Source organism: Mustelus asterias, chromosome 19, assembly GCF_964213995.1.
Source record: "Mustelus asterias chromosome 19, sMusAst1.hap1.1, whole genome shotgun sequence".
NCBI lineage: Eukaryota > Metazoa > Chordata > Chondrichthyes > Carcharhiniformes > Triakidae > Mustelus > Mustelus asterias.
The window spans coordinates 26,885,734-26,903,847 of record NC_135819.1 but is presented as its reverse complement, the minus strand read 5'-3'; the positions used below and the strand labels follow the sequence as shown (position 1 = coordinate 26,903,847).

The window sequence follows — 18,114 nt, the reverse complement described above, 5'->3', positions numbered from 1 at the left end:
ATTGGATGTGCAGAGCCGATGGGAGTGGTAATGAGACAAGAACCAAAAGATGTGTCTCGAGGAGGTGAGAATGGCAGGATGATGGACAGCTGCCATCCAAATCCAATTTACTAAATTGAGCGCGAGTTAAACTCTCTCTGATCCTGTGAGATTTCTGAATTATTGAGGCTGTTTAGTCGGTGCTTTCAAGTTCAGGGATTCAACCCTCAGTGTTTTGCAGCGACAATAATGCACTGTTTCCCCTCACTAATTCGACCAACCCCGGAGCTCGTGACCCATCAGTGGCTGTATCTTTTTGATTTGATTTATTATTGCCACATGTATTGGTATACGGTGAAAAGTATTGTTTCTAGCACGTGATACAGACAAAGCATACCGTTCATAAAGTACATAGAGAAGGAAATGAGAGAGTACAGAATGCAGTGTTACAGACATAGCTAGGGTGTAGAGAAAGATCAACTTAATGCGAGGGAGGTCCATTCAAATGTCTGACAGCAGCAGGGAAGAAGCTGTTCTTGAGTCGGTTGGTACGTGACCTCAGACTTTTGTATCTTTTTCATGATGTAAAAAGGTAGAAGAGAGAATGTCCGGGGTGCATGGGGTCCTTGATTACGCTGGTTGCTTTTCCAAGGCAATGGGAAGTGTAGATGTAGTCAATTGCCAGGAGGCTGGTTTGCGTGATGGGTTGTGCTTCATTCACAACCCTTTGTAGTTTCTCTCTCTGGCTCCCAGTCGAGTATGGAGATGGAAGTAGATGAGGGACATGTGTGTTATATGTCACTCCTGTCAACTCCAGCTCAGTAAACATCTTGAGTGATTGAGTTGCTCAATGTGTTTGGTAAAGGGTCTTAGAACATAGGACATAGAAAAAATACATCACAAACAGGCCCTTCGGCCCACAAGTTGCGCCGGTCATGTCCCTACCTACCTAGGCTTATATATAGGCTTACCTATAACCCTCAATCCTATTAAGTCCCATGTACTCATCCAGAAGTCTTTTAAAAGACCCTATCGAGTTTGCCTCCACCACCACTGACGGCAGCCGATTCCACTCACCCACCACCCTCTGAGTGAAAAACTTATCCTTGACATCTCCTCTGTACCTACCCCCCAGCACCTTAAACCTGTGTCCTCTCGTAGCAGCCATTTCAGCCCTGGGAAAAAGCCTCTGAGAATCCACCCGATCTATACCTCTCAACATCTCGTACACCTCTATCAGGTCACCTCTCATCCTTCGTCTCTCCAAGGAGAAAAGACCGAGCTCCCTCAGCCTATCCTCATAAGGCATGCCAACCAATTCAGGCAACATCCTTGTAAACCTCCTCTGCACCCTTTCAATAATTTCCACATCCTTCCTGTAATGAGGTGACCAGAACTGAGCACAGTACCCCAAGTGGGGTCTGACGAGGGTCTTATATAGCTGCATCATTATCCCCGGACTCCTAAACTCAATCCCCCTTCCTGTTCCCCAGCTGATGGGATGTTGAGGAACACCATTCATGCTCAGTGCGGCACCTGCACAGCAACTGTTGCTGCTCTCATTCATTGGGTCATTTAATTTCCTGCCCATAACCAGTTAAAATCTCATCGAACTAAAACACAACACCATCAGCTGAATGGGAACCACCCACAAAGCTGGTTGCAGTGTGTCACAGCTTCCAGATTGAAAGACTTTGACATTATTAATATCTTGTGCATAAAATTTTTTAAATGAAATCCAGCTAAAGAGTGTGACCTCCTATTTCTGTTTAGTTTAATTGATCAAACCGAGGCTTGGACGGCAGAGTAATTAACAGGTCAATAGCAGCAACCTCAGTAATGACAGACCGGTAACTACTGAAGGGCAGCAATTGTGTACAGACGATGTGATTATGCGGGGAGGTACAGGACTTCTGTATCATTCAATGGTCTGGGAGAATGCTGGAGGAGTTTGCAGGGTCTCTTCTGAGTTGGACAGAAACTGATTTTTTCCTTTCTGGCTGCTATTGTTAAAGGCAGTGACAGGGTGTCTTTCTGTTGGCAAATGCCCCAGTAAACCCCAGCTGCACAAATAAACGGTAGGGGGTAGAATGGGTTGCACTGTCTCTCCACGCACAGTACAAAGGGTTGGTTTACTCAGGAACTTCAAGTAACATTAAGTACTCCCAGCATTTCTGCCAATTGCCTTCAGGTGCTTGTCTTGCCATTTCTTTCCTGAAGAGATTCACTAATTGAGGAAGTTTTTTATCTCAAAGCAGCAAGAATGGCAGAAACAACATGTGCATTGATATAGTGCCCATCAGTATATTGCAAAGTGCCTCCTAACCAATGGGGTAGTGAAAAACAAATGGTTTAGTCCAGGAAATTTGCGATTGGATATAGTTGGGGAAAGTTTGAGAAGAGTCACAGATGCAAACAGGTACATTTGTGTGTGTACTGTTACACAGTATTTAGCACTGCTACCTCACAGTGCCAGGGACCCGGGTTCAATACCGGCCTTGAGTCACTGTCTGTGTGGAGTCTGCACGTTCTCCCCATGTCTGCGTGGGTTTCCTCCGGGTGCTCCGGTTTCCTCCTATAGTCCAAAGGTGTGTAGGTTAGGTGGGTTGGCTGTGCTAGATGCACAGGGTTCCGGGTACAGGGATGGGAGGTGGGGGTGGGGGCCTTGGTAAGATGGTCTTTTGGAGAACCAGTTCTCTCCAATGGCTTCCTTCTGCACTGGAGGGATTCTATGGATACAGAGACATGGCTGCATAGTGACAAAGACTAGAAGTTGAATATTCAAGCATACATGACATTTGGAAAGGACAGGAAGCGGGAAAAGCTGGTGGGGTTGCTCTGTTAATTAAGGAACAGGTTGGGGGCGATTTTACCAAAAAATAATTATAAGTACCAGACAAGCGTGAAAACAGGAGAAATTCACACCATATTTTGGGCGGGTTAAAAATTGTATCTTATCTGACTCTGTCAAAAAATTAGGGCAAAACTTGTTTCTCGCCAGCAGAGGGAGTGGCAGGGCCAAGCTCGCCCGAAAGCTGGCGCAGTGCAGCAGAGGGTGCCATTGCACTTGCTCAGTTCTCAGTGTCCCGTGAACACGGAAATCTGACAGTCGCTGCTTCCCTGAGCTACTGTCGACCTTTGTGGCTGAATTTCCACAATTCACAATGTGGCAATTCCACAATGGCGACTGCAGGGTTCCAGGGCTGATCCGCAGTGCTAACCCCTGCCACTCTAAGACCCATGTCTGAGCAAGAATAGTCAGCATTCAGATGACTGGCTCCTGTATTTTTAGGGAGCAGATTTCCTCACGTGGACTCTATCTCCCATTTGCAGTCTCTATCCAGTCTCGAACCATGGCCCCTGTTATAGCCTTCTCCTTCTGAGGGCTGAAGGGCCTGTTTCCTGTGCTGCACTGATCTTTGTTCTCTTCCACACTGTGTAATCCATCCTTGTCGACTGTGTACCTGAGCGACGTTACCCCATTAACCCAGCAGACATTGTTCCCTTTTTAATCAGAGACCAGCATCAGAAAAATACCCCCTCCCCTTCACCCTCTCCCCCTCACCCTCTCCCCCTCACCCTCTCCCCCTCACCCTCTTCCCCTCACCCTCTCCCCCATCACCCTCTCCCCCTCACCCTCTCCCCTTCACCCTCTCCCCTTCACCCTCTCCCCCTCACCCTCTCCCCCTCACCCTCTCCCCCTCACCCTCTTCCCCTCACCCTCTCCCCCTCACCCTCTTCCCCTCACCCTCTCCCCCATCACCCTCTCCCCCTCTCCCCTTCACCCTCTCCCCCTCACCCTCTCCCCCTCACCCTCTTCCCCTCACCCTCTCCCCCTCAGCGTCTCCCACTCACCCTCTTCCCCTCACCCTCTCCCCCTCACCCTCTCCCCCCTCACCCTCCCCCCTCACCCTCTCCCCCCTCACCCTCTCCCCCTCACCCTCCCCCCTCACCCACTCCCCCCTCACCCTCCCCCTCTCCCCCTCACCCTCTCCCCCTCACCCTCCCCCCTCACCCTCTCCCCCTCACCCTCCCCCCTCACCCTCTCCCCCTCACCCTCTCCCCCCTCACCCTCCCCCCTCCCCCTCTCCCCCTCACCCTCTCCCCCCTCACCCTCCCACCCTTCTTCTCCCTCCCCCTCCTTGACAATCTCTCTCCACACCAATATCCCTCACTCTGAGTGAAGCTGTGCCGCTCTGTTGTTGCCGCCTGCGCCGGTTGGACACACTCGTGACTCTTGAGTCCACGTGATTGACAAATTGAGCCGTTGGGCGGGTGGCATGCCCTTCGTGTTCCTGCCACAGTGGCCCTTTGCCCTGGGTGGGGAGGGTGGAGGACAGCCCTTCTGCTCGGAGGCCAATGGTGCCACTTTAGTGACCAATTAAATACCTTTTTTTGGTGCCAGGGCAGGTGGCCCTCTGCCACATGGGGAGACCATGTGGTGAATCCTGGCCACACACTGCAGGCTCAGTATGTGAAGGGAATCCTGATCGGGGCACTCTGTGGACCATGGCGTGCCCCACCCCACCAGTGGCAACATCTCGCTTGCCTTCACCTATCACTACCCAACTGCTTTGCCAGCACCTGCCTAACTGGCCTTCTGATTGGCAGGCTCTCATCACTAAAATGGGCAGGGGGCCTAACAAAAGCTCATTAGCTCCCACATTGGCAGACCATCCAGCCTGGGCACCACCAAAGGCTGAGCAAGGGCTACCTGAGGCTTTACAGTCCGTTGTCAGAGTCACTGCCACCCCAACAACATTTTGAAGCAAAGAATCTTTGGTAGGTGATGGAGGAGTTGTTAATTGAGCCGTGGCTGTGAGTGGTGCAGTTGGTGGCGTGTGGCATTTGAAGGTACATTCATTCACCTTAACCATTTGAACACCTTGCCGCATCTGTTCCCAGGTGCTCGAGCTAAAATTATGGGATTGACTTCTGCAGCTATCTGTTCCTACGTCTTACCCACCGAGTGTCTGGAGAGCCCTCTGGCCCTTCAAGAATAAACAACATCTTTCACCTATTCACCTCCCAAACTAAGACCCCCAGCAGATCGGGAAACCGTGGTGTGTGCTCTGACCCACTGGGGTCAGAGTTGTTCTTTGTTGCTCGCACCTTTCTGAATCCTGTCAGCATGTCCAGCAGTCACATTGTAACTCCCCTTTCAGAGGTACAGCGCATCTTCAAGTAGTGCTGGCAGCTGCGATGCTGCCCCCCCCCCCCCCGGTGCATTTTGTATTGGCAGTCTGAGTTATGATGGCACCATGATGGGTTCTCCCTGCTGAACAGTGAGCTGACGTGGGGAGTGTTTTAATCGCTTTGCCTGTCTAGTATAATCCCTATCTTGTTACTGGAGCTCCATGTGGTAAACCACTGTTAAGCTTATTGCCTGTGTGTGTGTGTGAGACATGTCTGGGCATGCCCCTGCCGGCCCTGCCTGAGACTCCTCCCCCCCTGCTCCAGGTATAAAGGTGACTGCTCCCCACCCCCCTGCCTCAGTCTCAGGACCCAGCTCATCAGCATGGGTGTGCTCCAAGTCTTTGCGAATAAAAGCCTATTTGTTCTTGCATACAAACTAGTCTTTGCTCGATTGATAGTGCATCACTCCACTGAGCAAAGAGTGGGAGAGGAGAGGACTGCTGATGTAACTGGCAGCTTTGGAACCTTTGGAAAGAATGAATTTGAGTGGAATACTGTGATTTCACCACAGTCAGGGTGTAGAGCAGGCTGGGTAAGGACAGGGTAGGACACTCTCAACAGAGAGAAGAGGGGGAGATGATTTTTACATGAAGAGGTTAGAGTAGCAGAGAGCTGGTATGTCAGATACCCAGACTGTTCATTGTTGTTACCAGCCAGCTGCCTCAGTGTTAATCCATAGAACGCCTATCGTGCAGAAAGAGGCCATTCAGCCCATCAAGTCTGCACCGACTTTCGGAAGGAGCATCCCACCCAGGCCCTCTCCCCCACCCCCATCCCATCACCCCTATTTACCATGGTTAATCCACCCAACCTATACACCCCTGGACGCTAAGGGTAATTTAGCATGACCAATCCACCTAACCCGCACATCTTTCAGACATGGTGAATGGTTCTTTGTTATGGTCGGTTTGATTGACTAACCTAGGCCTATCTTTCCAGCCTTATTCAGGGTGTGTGGGGAATAGTCGGAATGTTTAGATGATGACTAAATGTCACAACAAGAATCCCATAACCCATCCTGAGCTGCTGTAGTGTCCACCATACCCTCAATATCTCGATGAATTGGAGCAATGCCAATTCTTCATTTAAACACTCTCTCCTTTCTCGTGTCTATCATTCGCTGTGAATCCGAATATGATTTGACACAAATTTGAGGTTTGTAAATTCTTAAATAAAACATTTTTTTTAAAAACCCTATGCTGTAAAATGAGAATTAGTGAATGGTCAGGAACGTGGGGAGGGAGTCCCTGGTGCCATGTGTTAATTGTTAAAGCCTTGTGTATACTGTTTGAAGAGACTTTGTAAGGACATTCTTTCCCTTTGCCACAGGTTGGATTTAGTATCACACCGCACCAAAGCACATCCTTGATGGACATCTTGCAGCTGGGCCTCCAGAAGTACTTGGAGGATTTAAACCATATTAGCTCCCAAGCTAGTAAAGAGTATGCCTTGGAAAAAGCTCTAAGCAAAATGGAAGCAGACTGGGAAGAAGTTAACTTCACGTTTGTCTGTTACAAAGATACTGGCGTCAACATTTTAGCTGCAGTGGATGATGTTCAGGTGCAGTATATCAGCAGTGTTTCACTGGGCTCAGATTTGATACTTGGATTTGATACCTTCCGCACTGTAGGGATTCTATGAAAGTATCAGGTTTCCTCTTGGAGGGAAGCGAGGAGGACAACCTTGATGGTAAGGAAAAAGTTGCAATTCTGTAAGTCTGGCGGACTTGGTGGGTTTACAAAGTACAAAAAGTGGCACTCTTTAAAATCTGCAGGCTTGAAAATGTAACTGGATTTGAGGCTAATCTTCAATAATAAGATGTGCCTCGAATAGAGATCACAAGAAGACCAAAGGCTGCAGCTCATTTGATCTTTTCCTTGCTGCAGTGTGTGTGAGAGTATTCCTGTCAGCTTTCCATGATTAAATATCCCACTTTCTTCTTTGTAAAAACGGAATAAAAACTTGTCTGAAACAGCTATAAATTGTGTCCGGAACTGCACCTGGTACATTTAATTAGATTCCGCTTCAAATTAGCTTAATTACCTGAGTATCAGTCCTTTTGTAACAAAACGGGGAGGGAAAAAACAAGATAATATAATCCAAAATTCTGCTCCAGAAACATTTGATTAATTCTTGTTCAGTCGTTCTACTTTACAACATTAAGTACAAGGAGCTCTTTGTTGCAGGTACCTGATAGAATTGTCTGATTCCAATGTATCCAAAGAGGCTTTATACAGAAAAAAAGGGGGTTTAAATTGTTTGCCTTGAAGTTAGCTTTCCATTGGCTTGGTGCTTCCAGTAAATAATCTGCATTGTGCCAGATAAAAGCCTGAAGGTTATTTAAAAGCTGTTATCTCATGTGGTAGATTTAATCACAGCATTTGCAAAGATTCTGTGATCTTATTAAGTAGAAGATGTGAAAATTAAAAATTGTCAAAGTAACAATGCGGAAACTATGAAGAGGAGATTCTGCGTGGCAGGCGGTTCTTTTTTGGGGGGTTTTTTTGCAGCAAGAAGGTCTAATCATTTTTAGCTGCAAATTTAGCTCCATACAGGTTCAAACTTATCTCTTCATTTCATCTCATTCTTGGCATCTATTCAGGTCTATAATCTGTGAATCTAATCTATTTTTCTCAGGTTCTACTGGAAGATCACATTGTGAAAACTACCACCATGAAAGCTTCTCCCTTTATTGCGCCCTTTGCAAAGGAAATGTCAGCTTGGGAGTCAAAGCTGGTAAGTTAGTTTCAGGGAGGCTCTTGTTGAATTTAATTAGTGTCTGGATTTTTGTTGCATCCCACGCCTCAGTTTTTGTTATTTATCAGTGTTCACGCTTCAGCAACTTTCAGTTGATGTAACTTCTTCAACTTGAGCTGCCGGCGGTTCTCCTGTGGGAACAGCATGACATGCAAACTGTTAAATTGAAACTGCTTTAGCTTTCACCGTGAGAGGCTAAACTAAATAGGCACCGTCACTGAGTAAGTGAGCAAATCATCCATGTGAGACTGACCAAGGAACAGGCTTGGCTCTCACTTCACTGTGCCTCATCAACTACGACACAAGAAGGAATGTCAGGTCTGGAATCGTGCGGATGAGAGTTTGTCTCCCGGAATCTTGTGGGATAGAATGAGCAGGAACAGGTGTCCGCGGGGCTGTCCCCCTCTCTGAGTAGTCGCTCTGTGTTTTTACTTGTCGCAACATTCCTCTCTCTCTCTCTCTCTCTTCACAGTGGCTGATGCACAATATCCTGGAATCTTGGCTCCGTGTCCAAATGGGTTGGATGTACCTGGAGCCGATATTCAGTTCTGAGGATATCCACAGTCAAGTCCCAGTGCAAGGGAAGATGTTTCAAGTGGTGGACTCAAATTGGTAAAGGATTCCTTTTGTGAAAAATAGAAACACGGTTAAACGGATGGCTTTTCCTGTTGGAGGGAGGAGAGATTTTATGTTTGACTTTAATTGAGAGCCTGTATTGAGGATGAATATGATGTTTAATTTGATTTTACTTTCATCCAGAATAGCAAAGAAAATGATTGTTTTTTCCCACATGCGAGTGGCAGATAGACTGATTCTTATCTGTTCGCTGCACACATGCAAATGTTTGCTAGCCTGATCACTGTTCGTTTAACATTGAAGGTTGATTCAAATGAAATCCTCACAAGCAGAAAAGATTTTAGTGGTGATAGCGGTGATAAAAAACAGTCAGCTCCATTTACGTTGTAGTTGAAATGTTTACATTTAACCTCACACTCCAGTGTTTTCCTATTACTCTCAGAATAATATCTATGTAGATTGACTTTGCTTTTTAAGCTCACCCAGCAGACCAGGCTCCTTGTGTCAGTCAAGCCGAGAATTCAGCGGGCTGAATGGGAGTATTGTTCCTCAGGCTTAAGGGATGCAATTAGCAATGCCGAGTTCCTAGGTTGAAACATGAGCCTGGTATATGGCAAGAGGGTACAAGCTTAAATAAAACTATAACAGTAAGAATATCTCTTTTAATTACTGAAATACTGGACCAGAAAACATAACAAGCCTTTTAAAAATAACCTATTTCATTGATCTATTATTCTCACCCCGACAAGCGAGCATGGTCTTACTTTATTTATTCAAATTATCAAAAATAATAACAAACGGTGCTAGATTTTGTCATTGAAGGATGCAGAGACCTCTTTCTCACTCCAGGGGTGCCCGTATGTCCTGAGTAAAGCTCGATACAGCTCCTAACCATGTTAGCACCAGGAAACATGAATGTCCAATATTTGCCACATCCACAATGGGCAGTGGTTGTGACATACGCTCTGTATAGAACAGGATGTATCAAGGAGGAACCTTGGGTGGATGTAAAAGATTCCACGGTGCAATTTGAAGAAGACCAGCTCTCCGCCCTGTGTCTTGGACAATATTTAACCCTCAGCCAGCATCACTAAGGCAGATGATGTGGCCATTTATCATATTACTGCTGGGATCTTGCTGTGCACAGATTGACTGTTGTGTTTCCTGCACCATAACAGTGAGTACACTTCAATAAGACTTCCTTGGCAGGAAAGCACTTTGAGTTATAATGAGGATCTGAGAAGCACGATAAAAGTACAAGTCTTTCTTCAGGGAATTAGGAATTTACCGGAATTCTCTACCCAAAGGCTGTGGAAGCTCATCCATTGAGTATTTTTAAATGTGTGATTCAAGATTTCTAAATACCAATGACATAAAGGAATACTGTGGGGAAAAGGCATTGAAGTGGATTACCAATCATGAACGGCACGGTAGCACAGTGGTTGGCACTGCTGCCTCACAGCACCAGGGATCCAGTTTCAATTCCCGGCTCGGGTCACTGTCTGTGTGGAGTTTGCACATTCTACCCGTGTCTGCGTGGGTTTCCTCTGGGTGCTCCGGTTTCCTCCCACAGTCCAAAGATGTGCGGGTTAGGTTGATTGGCCATGCTAAATTGCCCCTTAGTGTCAGAGGATTAGCAGGGTAAACATGTGGGGTTATGGGGATAGGGCCTGGGTGGGATTGTGGTCGGTGCAGACTCGATGGGCCGAATGGCCTCCTTCTGCACTGTAGAGATTCTATGAGGATTCTATGATCATGTTGAATGGTGGAGCAGCTCGATGGGCTGAATGGCCTAATCCTGTGCGTATCCATTTTTTAAACAGTCTGTGCTGAATATTTAACGGACGTTACAGAGCCAGCCACAATATTCCACCCAGCTCCATTCACATTGATATCAAAAGCTGTAGAATGAGCTGGATTCGCAACTAGCTGACCAATCAGAACATCGGGGTCCAGCCTCAGTGATGTTGTGTGAGAGGCGGAAGATGTCTGCTGCCTGGCCTGTCCCGTGCCCATCTCCAAACTGGAACAGACTTAAATCAACTACAACATCAGTTTCATATTGTCCAAATATGAAATGTGAAGCAATCACCTTGAAGTTTGCACATTATTAAAATGTATATTCCTGAGCATGGCTTCTCCTGAGCCTTATTGCAGATGTGTTTACAATATTCTATTCTGCATTGATAGATTTCCAGTCTGGAACGATTGTGGAATGCAGTTATCTAAATCCTGTCAGTGTGCAGGTGATTAAATGACTGCACTGTGTCAGGTGATGGGCTTTGAATTCCAAGAGTCAGTCGATTAATGGCCTCTTTCTCTCGTCTTCATGTTGGACTAGCCTTGTAATATTAATCTGGTCAATTCTTTCCATTATGACGCACCGAATCCTGGGTCCTCTCACTGCAGTGGCTTTTAATCGGACTGGAGGATAGCAGAATGGGGGTGACCCTTCCATGTGCTGGGGGGGGGGGGTGGGATGTGGGAGCTGCTGAATTTCCAGTCTCCAGCTGGATTGAGTCGATAGAGGGAATGCTGATAGTAACCCAGTGAAGGGCAGGGTGGCCTCACCACACCGGTAGCTTGCGAACAAACCCTGGTGCGTTTGCTTGTAGGTGCCTGGGAGGAGGTGGGGCGGGGTCGCCTCATTCAATCACTTAGTGCCTGATTGCCCGACTAGCCCAACCCCGTGATCCCCCTCCCAACATCACTGATCTGTGCCTGGGATCCAGCAATGACACTAGGCCAGGGCTGGCTGCCATACCAGCAGTAGAAACCGCCTCCCCAGTGCCACTGTTGTTAAGTAGAATAGCCGGCCTCTGGCTGGCAGCTCTTGGCAGGTGGGATTTCGGCCTGGTGATCTCGGGGAAGGCCCCGCCGCTGTCCAGTTATGTGCCTGAGTGGACTGAAGATGTAGAGGGCCATCCTGAGTAGGGGTGATGTGGGGCTGTGTCTCTGCGGCTCACTGGCTCGGGGCTGAGACTCCCCTCCTGTAAATACCAGCCAACGTGGCCCGTCCCAGATATGGAATGGCTTTTCGCTGTCACATCAGCCTCACAGATTTGTCTCTCTTTATACAGGAATTCAATATTCGATTCATGCTCCTTGTGTTGGTCAGATGTCACTTGCTTCATGATCAGCCCAAGGATGAAATACAAAACACAATATAAATACCAATTGGTATTAATCAATGGGAAATTTCAATCACTAATGACTGCAGCAGGAAGTGTCATACACTTGAACACAGGTAGAATGTTCACTGACACGTCACTGAAATAGCACCGACTGATGCTGCTGTGACACTGGCTATCGGAATACTCTGAAAACCACATGCGTTTGAGAAATAATAAGTAGTCTTCAGGCATGAAACAGAAAGATTTGTGAATCATACAACAAGATACAATTTATTTTAAATATTTTGCTGAAAAGGACTAAGGTGCATATTGAAATAGATTTTGGAAAGGCAATCCTTTGGGTTTAATATTCCTGGCTAGGATTTTTTTTGACAGGAAGAGTAAGCTGCCTCTAATTTATCTGTTGCTGCTTTATGAAGAATTACAGAGCCCTCGTCATCAACTCCCCTGTTGCTCTCAGTTTTGTTTAAGCCACTGCAGAGAGCCATTGATGTCAGAACAGTCTCAAAGCTTCAGACCTGAAAGAAAGACTTGCATTTATATAGCACCTTTCACAACCTCAGAGTGCCCATTAGGGAGTTGAAGACCGGGAGTTTCCATAATGGGGGTCTGATTCACAGCATCACTTCAAACCCTTGCTGCAAGCGGAATCTCTGCTACATATTGTAAGGGGTTCCTCTAGCACCGTCTGGGTATAGATTGTTCATTATTTCCCAATTGTGGTTTGGCAGGCTCCAGCATTTTAATATCTTAAAACAAGCTGAAAGGATTGAACTCAACAATGGAAACCTGCTCTAAGCCAATTAACCAAATTATATTTTAAAACACTTTTTTCTGAGCAGCTTCTAATAGAAAGTTTCAAATAGCTGTCTCAGGATAAAATCATTCACATCGAGAACAATTGCTGCTTTTTACATTCCATTTACCTATAATTTGAGAGAGAGAGAGAATGGACAGCTGCATGTGCTTTGTACCATTCCAGGCTGACTTATTAACATAGTGCTGGTGGTTTAAAGCTGGAGTGAACTTTCACACTATTGTTTTGTAGCAGTGGGTTTTGAATCAAAGCTGTGAAGCCTGTTGTGCAAGGTATAGTTACTGAATTCAGTCTGTTCTGTCTGCTACACCAGGAGGCTGATAATGGAAGAGTCGGCAAAGGGGGCCAACGCTATGCAAGTTATCTCACAGCCGCAGATGCTGGATAAGCTGAGGGAGGCAGACTCGCTGCTGGATGACATTCAGAGTGGCCTCAATGAGTACTTGGAAAAGAAGAGGCTCTTCTTCCCCCGGTAAATGAGAATCAAATCTCTCTCTCACTTTTATCACAGGAGCTTGGAGCTTGTTTCATTTTTAATGAGTTTTGCCGGCGGTTCTCCCCCTCTCTCCCCGCTCTCAGATTTTTCTTCCTCTCTAATGATGAGCTGCTGGAAATTCTCTCCGAGACAAAGGATCCGCTCCGAGTCCAGCCTCATTTAAAGAAATGCTTTGAAGGGATCGCACAGCTCACCTTTAACGTGGAGAAGGAAATCACTCACATTGTGTCTGCAGAAGGTGAAAGAGTGGAGCTTGTCCTTCGCGTCAACCCATCCAGAGCCAAGGACCTGGTGGAAAAGTGGCTCTACGAGGTGAAGTGGCTACTTTAGCTCTGCTTTGTTAGGCTAGCTGGAAATGTTTATACCATCACGGCCCAGTCTCCCACAAACACAACACATTCCTCTTGCTCCTTCACTGTTTCATTGTGAGGGAATATTCCACCTTATGCAAAGGACAGAGTGAACTATTATCCACCTTGTATTTTAAAGATGATTGCATCTTGGCTGTGTAGCTAAAAGGACTCAAATCAAAACTTAATCCTGAATGACTCATAACTTAGGCTGTATCCAACATCAACAAGAAAAAAAAAGAAATAAGGAAATCAAAGAGAGGGCATGAAAAAATATTAGCAAGCATGATTATGGGAAACCCAAAGATGTTTTACCAGGATATATATAGAGCAAAAGGATAGTTAAGGAAACAGTGGGACCTATCGGAGAAGAAGAAGGGAACTTGTGTGAAGATGCAGAGGATTATGAGAAGAGATTTAAATGAATTGTTGTCTCCATATTCACATGGGAAAGGGATGGTGCAGATTCAGTAATCCAAGAGGAACGGTGTGAAATATTGGATAAAATAACCATAATGAGAGAGGAAGTGTTCGAGGAGTTGGAATCCTTGGAAGTGGATAAGTTGCCAGGGCCGGATGGTTTGTTCCCTCGAGTGAAGGAGGTCAGGGAGGAGATAGCAGATACTCTGAGGATTATTTTCCAACTTCCACTAGACACAGGGGAAGTGCCGGAGGACTGGAGGAATGCAAATGTGGTTCTGTTGTTTAAAAAGGGTAGGAATGAAATGCCAGTTAATCTTACTTTGGTGGTGGGAAAATTGTTAGAATCAAGCCTGAGAGATAGGAAAATCCGTCACTTAGAAAGGCAAGGATTAGTCACGAATGGTCAGTATGGTTTTGTCAAGGGAAGGTCATGCCTTATAAAATTTGATTGAATTCTTTGAAGAGGTGATGAGAATCGATGAGGGTAATAGAGTGGATATTGTCTATATGGATTTTAGTCAGGCATTTGACAAGGTCCCACATGGCAGACTGATCAAAAAAGTAAATGCCTATTGGATTTAAAGAGAGATGACCGAAAGAGAGTGTCCCTGATGGATATACATAAAGCATTGAAGGCAGCAGCAAAGGCTGATGGTTAAAAGAGCTAACTCTGTATCAGACTGAGGGCTGTGGAAGCAGTAGGCTGAAGGGGTTCTGCAATGAGGAACGGACACAGGAGCTGATTGGAAATTGGCAAATTGGATCCAAAGTTGGCTTAGTAACAGGAAACAAAGAGTAACGATCAATGGCTGCCCTCGCGAATGGAAAACTGTTTCACGTGGTGTTCCGCAGGCCTCAGTGTTGGGATTCCTGCTGTTTGTTTTATATATTAACCATTTGGACTTCAGCGCGAGGGGCACAATTGGCAGAGGTATAGAATATAAAAGTAGGAATATAATGATGCAACTGTGTAAGATACTGGTGAGGCCACAACTGGAGTGTTGTGTGCAGTTCTGGTCACCACGTTACAGGAGGAAGTGATAGCTCTGGAGAGAGTGCAGAGCAGATTTACTAGAATGTTGCCAAGGCTGGAGAATTGTAGCTATGAGGAGAGATTGAATCAGTTGGGGTTGTTTTCCTTGGAACAGAGAAGGCTGAGGGGTGAAACAGAACCATAGAAACACGACCGCATAGAAGGAGGCTATTTCGCCCATCTTGTCCATGCCAGCCCAAGGACACCCAGGTGGCCTTTCTAATCCCACCTTCCTGCACCCGGCCCAGAGCCCTGTCACTTACAGCACTTAAGGTGCAGATCTTTTAAAACGTACAGGGCTCTGGGCCGGGTGCAGGAAGGTGGGATTAAAAAGGGCATCTGGGTGTTTTTTAGTTTATTTATTAGTGTCACAAGTAGGCTTTCATTAACACTGCAATGAAGTTACTGTGAAAATCCCCTAGTCACCATACTCCGGCCCTGTTCGGGTACACTGAGGGAGAATTTAGCACGGCCAATGCACCTAACCAGCTCGTCTTTCAGACTGTGAGAGGAAACCCACACAGACACAGGGGGAACGTGCAGACTCCACACAGACAGTCACCCAAGGCCGGGAATTGAACCCAGGTTCCTGGCACTGTGAGGCAGTAATGCTCACCACTGTGCCACCGTGCTGAAGGATCAGCATGAGCAAGATGGGCTGATTGGCCCCCTCTTGTGCTTTATCATTTCTAAAGTTCTATGGTTCTATCTGATTTATGAAAGGCTTCAAATAAACTTGATGTAATTGGGTAACTTTCACATATATGATTGTGTGTGTGATCGTTGAACATTGTCAAGGATAATGTTCAATTAAACTTGAGGTCATTCTTTATCTTTCTAACTGTTTGATATAGTCCTTGCTGCACAGTCAGAGAGGACAGTATCGTCACACAGGCCTCACTGTGTTGTGGCGCTGTGTTACAGCGATTAGCTGTTTTTAATCATTATCTTAGCCTCTGTAACTTCTTCTCCTCGTCTGTTGCTGGTTGGAAGTCAATGTGAAATGTTGATTACCTGAGAGATGCAGACAATTTTCACATGTAACATCCACTTTACATCGAAGTCCGGGAGTGAGTGAGTCACCAGCTATGTGGGGTAGTCAACAACACAAAACCGGCGACAGCAAATCCCCGAATCTCCAGCCTACTGTAAACACCACCTGTCCCTGTGATGATTACAGCCCATGGAAATCTAATTGTGTGCAAACTAGATGGTCCAAATTTAATTCAAAACTAGCTGCACCATCAGTGACTCTTCGCTCACTGTTCAGAAATAGTGGAATTATATTGGATAGGATCTTCCAGACCCGCCCACACGCTGCTGGAATAGTCTGGTCCTGCCAAAGGTCAGCGGGTCCCGCCACAATGGGGGTCAGGAAAACCTGGCCTTAATTTGGGGAAGAGAAACAAATGATTGTGTATCTTATTGAGGCATAGAATATTCTGAGGGGGCTTAACAGGGTAGATGCTGGGAGGGTGTTTCCATATCGGCATGATGGCACAGTGGTTAGCACTGCTGCCTCACAGCGCCAGGGACCCGGGTTCAATTCCCAGCTTGGGTGATTTCTGTGCGGAGTTTGCACGTTCTCCCCGTGTCTGCGTGGGTTTCCCCCGGGTGCTCCAGTTTCCTCCCACAGTTCAAAAGGCGTGCTGGTTAGGTGCATTGGCCATGCTAAATTCTCCCTCAGTGTACCCAAACAGGTGCCGGAGTGTGGTGACTAAGGGATTTTCACAGTAACTTCATTGCAGTGTTAATGTAAGCCTACTTGTGACACTAATACTTAATTGAGTCGAATCTCATGGGGGAATGGAGAACTAGGGGCACAGTTGCAGAGTAAAGGATCTTCCATCCGAAAAAGATGTGCTGGTTAGGTGTAGTGACCATGTTAAATTCTCTCTCACGGTTAAGTCTCTGGGGTTAAATGGGGACAATCTCCCTCCATGTTAAATTCTCCCAAACAGGCGCCGGAGTGTGGTGATTGGGAGATTTTCACAGTAACTTCATTCCAGTGTTAATGTAAGCCTATTTGTGACATGAATAAATCAACTTTAGAAAACTTGAAACATTAAAGACAGATGAGGAGGAATCTGTACACTCAGAGGGTCATTCCCCCCCCCCCCCCCCCCCACCCACACACACACACACAGGGCAGTGGAGGCTGGGTCATTGAATAGATTCAAGACTGAGTTAGAGAGATTGTTGGTCGACAAGGGAGTTGAGTGTCCTGGGGAACAGATAGGAAGGTGGAGGTGGGGCCACAGTCAGATCAGCCCTGTTCTGATTGAAGAGCAGACTCAAAGGGCCGACCCCCGCTGCTATTTCTTAAGATCTTATGATTGAATCTGATAGCTAAGTGGATTGGACACAGAAAAATTGTTTCCACTTGTTGGGAAGATCAGCACTCAGCCAAAACTGTAAGATTGTCTAATAAATCCAGTCGGGAATTCAGGAGAAACTTCCTTACCCAGTAAAGGATGGGAATGTGGAAGTCATTGCCACAAGTGGTTGAGGGTAAAATGTCAGGGGGAAAGGGATGAACGACAGTGTGAGAGGAAGTCTGCATTGAAAGAGTGTAAAATACCAGCAGAGAGCCGTTAGACTGAAGCATCTGTTTCCGTGTAATTATTCACAAAACTCAACTTAAATCTTCTCAGAATGGTAACCTGACAGAGTTACAGACCCTCGCCCTGCCGTCACGGGACCCTTGCCCCTGCCATCACGGCACCCTCGCCCCTGCCGTGACGGGACCCTCGCCCCTGCCGTGACGGGACCCTCACCCCTGCCGTGACGGCACCCTCGCCCCTGCCGTCACGGGACCCTGCCCCCCTGCCATCACAGGACCCTGCCCCCCTGCCGTCACGGGACCCTTCCCCCTGCCATCATGGGACTCTGCCCCCCTGCCGTTACGGGACCCTCCTCCCCTGCAAGGGAGCCTCCCCCCCGCCATCACGGGCCCTCCCCCCTGCAAGGGACCCTCCCCCCCACCATCACAGGCCCTCCCCCCTGCCGTAACGGATCCCCCTTCCATCCCGCCACTGCTGAAATGACCCACACCCAGTTCTGAACCACATAAGGAGACACAGGGCAGGTGTCCAGAGCTGGGTGAAAGGGGTAGATGTAAAGAGAAGTCTTAAGGTGGAGTGAGAATTGGAGAGGTTGAGGGAAGGATTTTCAGAGCTTGTGGCCTTGGTGGTTGATGGCGCATCCATTGATGATGAGGTGGGGGAAGTGAGGAATGCACAAAGACAATATTTGGAGGTCAACAGAGATTCCTGGAGGGCTGTGGATTGGAGGATATTACAAAGATAGGGAGATACGGGGAGATATGAGAAGAATTGGCAGGATCTTGTTGA

General features: G+C 46.9%; 1 protein-coding gene across 1 annotated transcript in view; it reads left to right on the top strand.

Moving 5' to 3' along the window:
• The window catches only part of LOC144507660 (dynein axonemal heavy chain 3-like), a 459,789-nt gene that overhangs the window by 36,732 nt on the left and 404,943 nt on the right, over positions 1–18,114 (top strand). Inside the window, exons 7-11 of the mRNA XM_078234817.1 lie at positions 6,505–6,735; positions 7,813–7,911; positions 8,405–8,544; positions 12,773–12,931; positions 13,039–13,267. Coding sequence (XP_078090943.1) covers positions 6,505–6,735; positions 7,813–7,911; positions 8,405–8,544; positions 12,773–12,931; positions 13,039–13,267 — 858 coding nt within the window. The remainder of the gene's footprint in view (positions 1–6,504; positions 6,736–7,812; positions 7,912–8,404; positions 8,545–12,772; positions 12,932–13,038; positions 13,268–18,114) is intronic.